The 6,776-nt window shown below is 33.7% G+C and overlaps 1 protein-coding gene across 9 annotated transcripts in view; it reads right to left on the bottom strand.

Annotated features, from left to right (window-relative positions):
• Positions 1–659: 659 nt before the first annotated feature.
• Positions 660–6,776, bottom strand: part of CSNK1G3 (casein kinase 1, gamma 3) — a 103,940-nt gene continuing 97,823 nt past the window's right edge. For 6 of the 9 annotated variants that reach the window (XM_011963720.1, XM_011963719.1, XM_011963722.1 and 3 more), the window contains one exon: positions 936–3,359. In XM_011963720.1, the coding sequence (XP_011819110.1) occupies positions 3,305–3,359 (55 nt within the window). In that variant the 3' untranslated portion in view covers positions 936–3,304. Of the gene's footprint in view, positions 3,360–6,776 lie in introns of all 9 variants that reach the window. The other 3 variants (XM_011963724.1, XM_011963721.1, XM_011963723.1) reach the window with 1 other exon arrangement.

Below are 6,776 nucleotides of genomic sequence, written 5' to 3'. Positions count from 1 at the left end.
CTTTGTTTTTTGTTTTGCTGAGAATACTAAGATGGTGGATGGCCACTTTACTATGACACATAGAAAGTCTTCCTGATAGTGAAAACAGCAGGGTAGGAAAGCAAAACCAGAAGATATGGAGAAGATTCCTGTCTTAACTCCAGGATTAAGCATGTCTGAAGGCAGTCCTACCACTCGACTTTTCAGTTAAATGAGATAATGCACACTCTTATTGCTCAAGCCAGGTTAAATTTCTGTCACTTTCAATTCAAAGAATTCTGACTAATGCAACTATACATTCATTCAGATTGAAATCCCCATCTTAAGTCAAATTTTTCTAAATAGAACCTTTACAGTTATGTGTCATCTCCAGATCTTTCTCCTGCTTCTGAAGGTCTCTGCTGCTTAATGGACACAATATTCACAGGCTGAGAGAGGGCTGCTTTGCCTTATCTTACCTGTAGCATCCCTCTGTAAGTAGCATACCATTAATGCCATTTTGTAAAATCCCGTAAAGCACCTAGCACAATGATGAACTATGAGATACTGTTAGAAATATGGGCTCCCCATCTGCAATGATTTTAAAGTCATTCACTTAAAACTGGAATAATGCTTAATTTCTGTGAACATAATAGTATGATTCCATTCTCAAAAAGGAAAAATGATTCTATTTCCCTTAATTTATCAGAAGATGTATTTAACTATTGCTCTATTAAACAGTTCAAAGAAGTATAATTTTTTTTCAATATTAAAGCTTAGATCCTTCCTAGTGTGTGCTCTTTACCACTGGATTTCAAGAAAGCAAAACAAAACATAAACAAAATAACAAAAGCATATTCCTTTAGCTCTGCTTCTCATATATAACCGACTAAATAAAGCAAAATTTTAAAATTCCTATCTTAAATTAGGGAGTGACATTATTTTACCCATCATTAGAGGAAATGGGAAAGAGCAAGTTTAAAAAAACTACTTTTATTTATTTTTTTTTATTTCTTTTTCAGTTACATACTTTTAAACAGGGATGTGTTTCATTATTCAGACATTCAGGCAATGTTGACTTCATTAGTGTTGACAGAAAATAAGCATAAAAATGCAAAACATTGTTGGCTTAACCTGAACATACCTGCATTACCTATTACTGACCAGTTTGTGTTGCCAAAAGACTTATTCCTTGGCATTAAAATGGAGCACTTAAAAATATTGCTAAAAAGCAAATGTCTACACACTGGTCTTTGCAGCAAATAAGGGTATTTATACTTTTAAAATATTTTAAGTCCATAATTGGATTAATATACACACCTTCTTATGTATAAGGAGTTCAGATCATATAAACACTGTACAATCCAAAAAACCCTACTGAGAATAAAACTAAATAGGCTTATGATAAGAAATACAGATATTCGCATGTATTTACAAATATCATAGACACACAAATTTGGTCAAATACTGTAAAGAAAGAAGTGATTTCACATTATAATGGCCAAAACATCCATCTACCTTGCTTAAAGCAAATAAAAATATAAACTCAGTATGTAACTCCTGCAGTTTAAGACATATATCATGACAGTATACAGATAGATAGAATGGAAACTGTTGACCAAATTATACAGCAAATGCTTTCTAGGTTAAGTGTAGGTCTTTAAAATAAAAAGAGATCATTCACAGGATTCATAGCAACAATGAAAAACAATGTCCTGATTTGTGGTGTTCATGTGGGTGCCTAATTCATCAAAAAAATGCATTAAACTTTTGGCTAATAATAAAAATAAATTACAAAGTACAATTAAATCCCTGTAAATGCAATAATGAAGTAAAAAAATGTAGATTTACTTTAATATACATCTTAAATGTTACCTTGAGACAATAAAAATAAATAAGCATGCCTGAAGGCACACACTTAAAGACAACGAAGAGACTGCATGAAAGGAGTAAGTAACAATTTTGTAAATGAAAGATGAATATGAGATTTGTTCAAAATAATTATCCTTCTAGCCAGTCTTTGTTTTAACCCTTCTTGAAGATTCTGGCTAGCAGAATGTGACAAAACTACATGTGTGTCTTTATGGCTTAAAACAAAGCATACTTGAAAAGTGGAATGGGCTTCCTTTTTTACAGAATTAGTGTTTTTTTTGTTGTTGTTGTTCATATGCAGGCACTTCAAAAGACTATGGAGGCAAAGCACCTGACCCATCCTTTCCAAAATATTTTTCAATCAACAAAATTATGCTAAAGAGTAGGAAAATTCCAGAGAATCAGCAAAGTTGAATACAAGAGACTAATGTGCACAGAGGGAATAGAGTGACCCACTTTTTATTGCTGGGGGTCTTTTTTTTATCAAAGAGCAAAATAATTACACAGACATCATTGCATGGCACATCCAAAGTTTTCTGCTTAAGGGAGAATGTAATCATTCAGCAGTAAGTTTCAGTGAGATTTCTTTAGGCTTCCACCTTATACATTGCAACAAGGGTCACATTTACTACCTCTCCTTAGTGTATTTCTTTGTAACTCCAACATGTATCAGTTTTTAAAGTATTCATTTCTTGCTAACATACATTATTATTTGGAAGCATAAAGTTACATTGTACAAATATTTTGCATTTTAAAAAATAAGCGCTTTTGCCACTTCTGCAACACAGTACTTCACATGGTGGTGCAACAAAAGCAGAGCACATATTTACCGCACTATACTTAAGATTCATTTTACCACTACCATCTGCGGAACCCATATTGCTTTTTCCTCAGTACCTCTGGGCAGTGACTGTACCATGATTTCACAGAGAGAATGTTAATATGACTTATGAATAACAGTACCATCAGTAACACTGAAATCAATGCAGATGTCACAAAATATGAACTTCTCAAGGAATAACTTCTTTTAAATATTTGGGCAACTCTGTTTTCTCTGTTGTATTATCCACTGAGAAAGAAAATTCCTGTTTGATTATGCTCTTACAGAACTTATAAAAAACCAGATTAGGTATACAACTGGTTGACACTTAAGATACTGTATGCTTCCTGCAACAGAAGAACTTCTGAAAAAATGTTCTATAGAAGTATATTCATTGATACCACCTCATTGGTCCATTCCATTCACTGATGGGCAAAGCACTCATGTTTTGACAAAACTTTAAAGCTTCCATAAAAGTTCAATTAGAAAAAAAAAAGAATGTAAGACAACCACAAAATGAAGTATGAAAGTATGACATTTTTGTTTCTAAGAGTGAGTCCTTAAAAATATATGTGGTCACTACAGAGATGATTTTAATCACAAGACAGCAGATGAATATGTAAGTAACTCCCCAGGATCTGTCTGTGTCCAGAGTCATTTGTGGCGCTGTATGGTTTTCCTTTTCCTTCGTTTGAAAAAACAGCAGCACCTGCAGATGAGGGAAACACTCTTTTTATTTTAAAAGCACTAAAATGTCACAAAGTTGATTGTATCATATTAACTTAAATGATCATAAAAAGCAACAGTCTAGTGCAAGATAAACAGTGATTACACCAATGAAGCATATGTATTAGTGAAAATATGGCAGAGTTATTACTATCATGTTTCATCCACATGCCTTTTAAGAATAGCAAGACATTCTATGCAACATAAAAAGGAGCCATTAAATTCAAAAGGTTTTTCACTAAGACTAACTGAGAATTTCATTCTATGCATTCTCACCCTTTCTCCCGGATATTTATATGTGATTGTTGAAGCCATTAGGACGGCAATAATGATCCTAACATTGGGGAGCTTATTCTCACCAATAATCAGTTTAGACTCCAAAAATAAAAAGATACTCCAATATAAACTAGTCAACATTTTCCATCATATTAAAAAAGTGAAAAACAGAAAACACATTTTATAGAATGTCAAGACTGGCAATTTTAAATTCTTTAAGAGTTAAAGAAGGTCAAGTTTATTGAAAGTTTAGTTAAAGTAAAAACTATGCTTAATATTTAAAGTAGCACAACTGAGGTGATTCCATTGTACAAGTCAAAACTGCATATGCAAAACAATATAATCCTGACATTTATTTCTAGGTGAAAAAAAATCTTGGCTGGGCACAGTGGCTCATGCCTGTAATCCCAGCACTTTGGGAGGCCAAGGCAGGAGGATTGCTTGAGCTCAGGAGTTTAAGAATTCAAGACTAGCCTGGGCAATACAGCAAGACCCCATCTCTAAATCTCTCTCTCTAACTATATATACACATACACAAATATCTCTAAATATATATATATATATATACACACACATATAAATGTACATACATATATTATACACATACACACTAAATGTACATACATATATTATACACATACACACACACACACACACACACACACACACACACACACACACACACATATGCTGGACATGGTGGCATCCGCCTGTTGTCCCAGCTCCTTGAGAGGTGGAGGCGGGAGGAATGTTTTAATTATGATTGTGCCACTGAACCCCAGTCTGTGTAACAGAACAAGACCCTGCCTCTAAAAGAAAAAGTTTAAAAAAAAAAATCTAGATGTGATCCTTGAGAGAACTAGTTTCTCTCACAGTAAATTTTTCTAGTCATGAGGAGATGCAACACATCAAGGCTGCTGTGGGAAAATGCTGTGGTCTGGTATGAAATGAAAAATGAGAATCACTGATCTGCTCCCACCAAAAAAAAAAAGAAAAAAAATTAAATACACACCTATCTTAAAAGCCTCACGTCTGAGTCAGTCTATTAGAATATACAACATGACAACACTACATATAGTTAGGCACCTTTTCTTTTAACCTCTAAACAGTCAACCCCTTCCTAACATTGAGTTTACTTTTGGCACAGACAAGCACGGTTGGGTATCCCTGATTTCCACTGAAACCCTCTGTGGGTGTGTGGGCATGTTTATAAATCACATTTTGTAATAAAAACAAAGTATATTTATACACATGGTGATTTCATCACCGAGAGCTCCCAATTTAGACTGTGTATAATATGACCCTATAAAGATGTTTCTATAATTCTTACCAATCTATATTCATAAAAGAATAGCTTTGGCCGGGCGCGGCGGCTCATGCCTGTAATCCCAGCACTTTGGGAGGTCAAGGTGGGTGGATTACAAGGTCAGGAGTTGAAGACCAGCCTGACCAACATGGTGAAACCCTGTTTCTACTAAAAATACACAAATTAGCTGGGCGTGGTGGTGGGCACCTGTAATCCCAGCTACTCAGGAGGCTGAGGCGGAAGAATCGCTTGAACCCAGGAGGTGGAGGTTGCAGTGAGCCAAGATTGCGCCATCACACTCCAGCCTGGGCAACAAAGTGAGACTCAAAAAGAAAAAAAAAAAAAAAAAAAAAAAAAAACAGCTTCAGGTGTCCCATCTGGCAAAAGATTAGAGAATATAACATAACTTCTAGGTATGTTTTATATACTTCCGTGAAATAAATGTAAACAGAAATCTACATTGTCCAGTTAAATTACATAATCTCTCCACCCACATTATCTTTAGTCAAAAATAATTTTAAATTATTTATTGTGATTTCTGCCATAATTATGAAACCACTATGACGGTACTGAAAACCAAATTACACAACTACATTTTTTAAGTAAACCAAACAGTATACATCGACTAGACCATGGAATGTAAATAATAAAGATTCAACTAGAAATATATGTAATGATGAATGTTTATCAACTTTACTCTCATGGAGGTGACTAGCAGAAAGAACGGAAATGGATTACCCAGTCAAGAGCCTAGAGAAGAGCTGCCACAGTACAAGACTACAGATGTAAGAGATTTGTTCTGGATTTAAAAAAATAAGTCAAATTTATTTTTAACTGTCAGCTACCTAATATTTCTCAAATCTCAATTACTTTCTAAAAAATAAAATCCTTTACTCCAAATGAACCTTTAAATTTAAGACTTAGAAAAGAGAAGAAAAATATCCAAATGGCAGAAAGCAAGACAAAAAATAGGTATTTAGAAGTGACAGACCAAATACTTAGAATATTAAATTTAAGCATATAGCCATATTTCAATTGAAATTTATTGTTTGATATAAAATTCCTTTAATAATGCTCACTATTCTTAAACACTGTCCTTTCAAATTCCAAAGTAGATTCTTTCAACATTTTCTAAAGTTGTATTAGCCCTTTGAAATGGGTAATTTAATGTAATACACATTTTGATGAACAAGACCAAGTCCTAGATTTTCTACACTTGTATCAGCAATTTACTTTGCTTAGTTTGTATTTCCAGTACTGAGAGTTCTGAGAGTTGAGATCTTTACACTTAAGTAATCTTTCCTTCAACAGTGTTTTACTGAACTATGCCAAGCATTTATTTGAAACTAAGTAAGATTTTCAAATAAATTCTAATGGCCCTTAAATTCAAACACAATCTAAAAAGGACATCTATTTTAAATAAATCCCACTAAATAAAGACACACGTCCTTATAACAGATTTGCAAAAGTACAACTGGCATGCTATTAAAGTTACTACCACCAGAGGACAGCATTGCCTTATGTGATACAAATGCATCCAAACAGACGAGAGAGGTTCTAAAAATATGATATATTTACAGAAGTTAGGAAGTAAATTGATGTTTTAACCTTATGGCTTATGTCTTAAGATAAAAGCAATGACCGAAATAGCTAATTTATAGTCTTAGTGACTAAGAAATCAGGTCTTATCTCAATTGCTTCCTCTTCCCCAGCACTTAATCTGAAACAGTGCTGCTCCCATGTAGCCACTTGATCACACTATTGTTTTATTTTTCTGTAATAACTTACTCTTACTTTGAAATTATTTTGCTTATTATC

This window comes from Colobus angolensis, unplaced genomic scaffold, assembly GCF_000951035.1.
Source record: "Colobus angolensis palliatus isolate OR3802 unplaced genomic scaffold, Cang.pa_1.0 Scaffold62, whole genome shotgun sequence".
Classification (NCBI taxonomy): Eukaryota; Metazoa; Chordata; class Mammalia; order Primates; family Cercopithecidae; genus Colobus; species Colobus angolensis.
The sequence above is the reverse complement of the archived record's forward strand: the minus strand, read 5'-3'. Positions and strand labels throughout refer to the sequence as shown.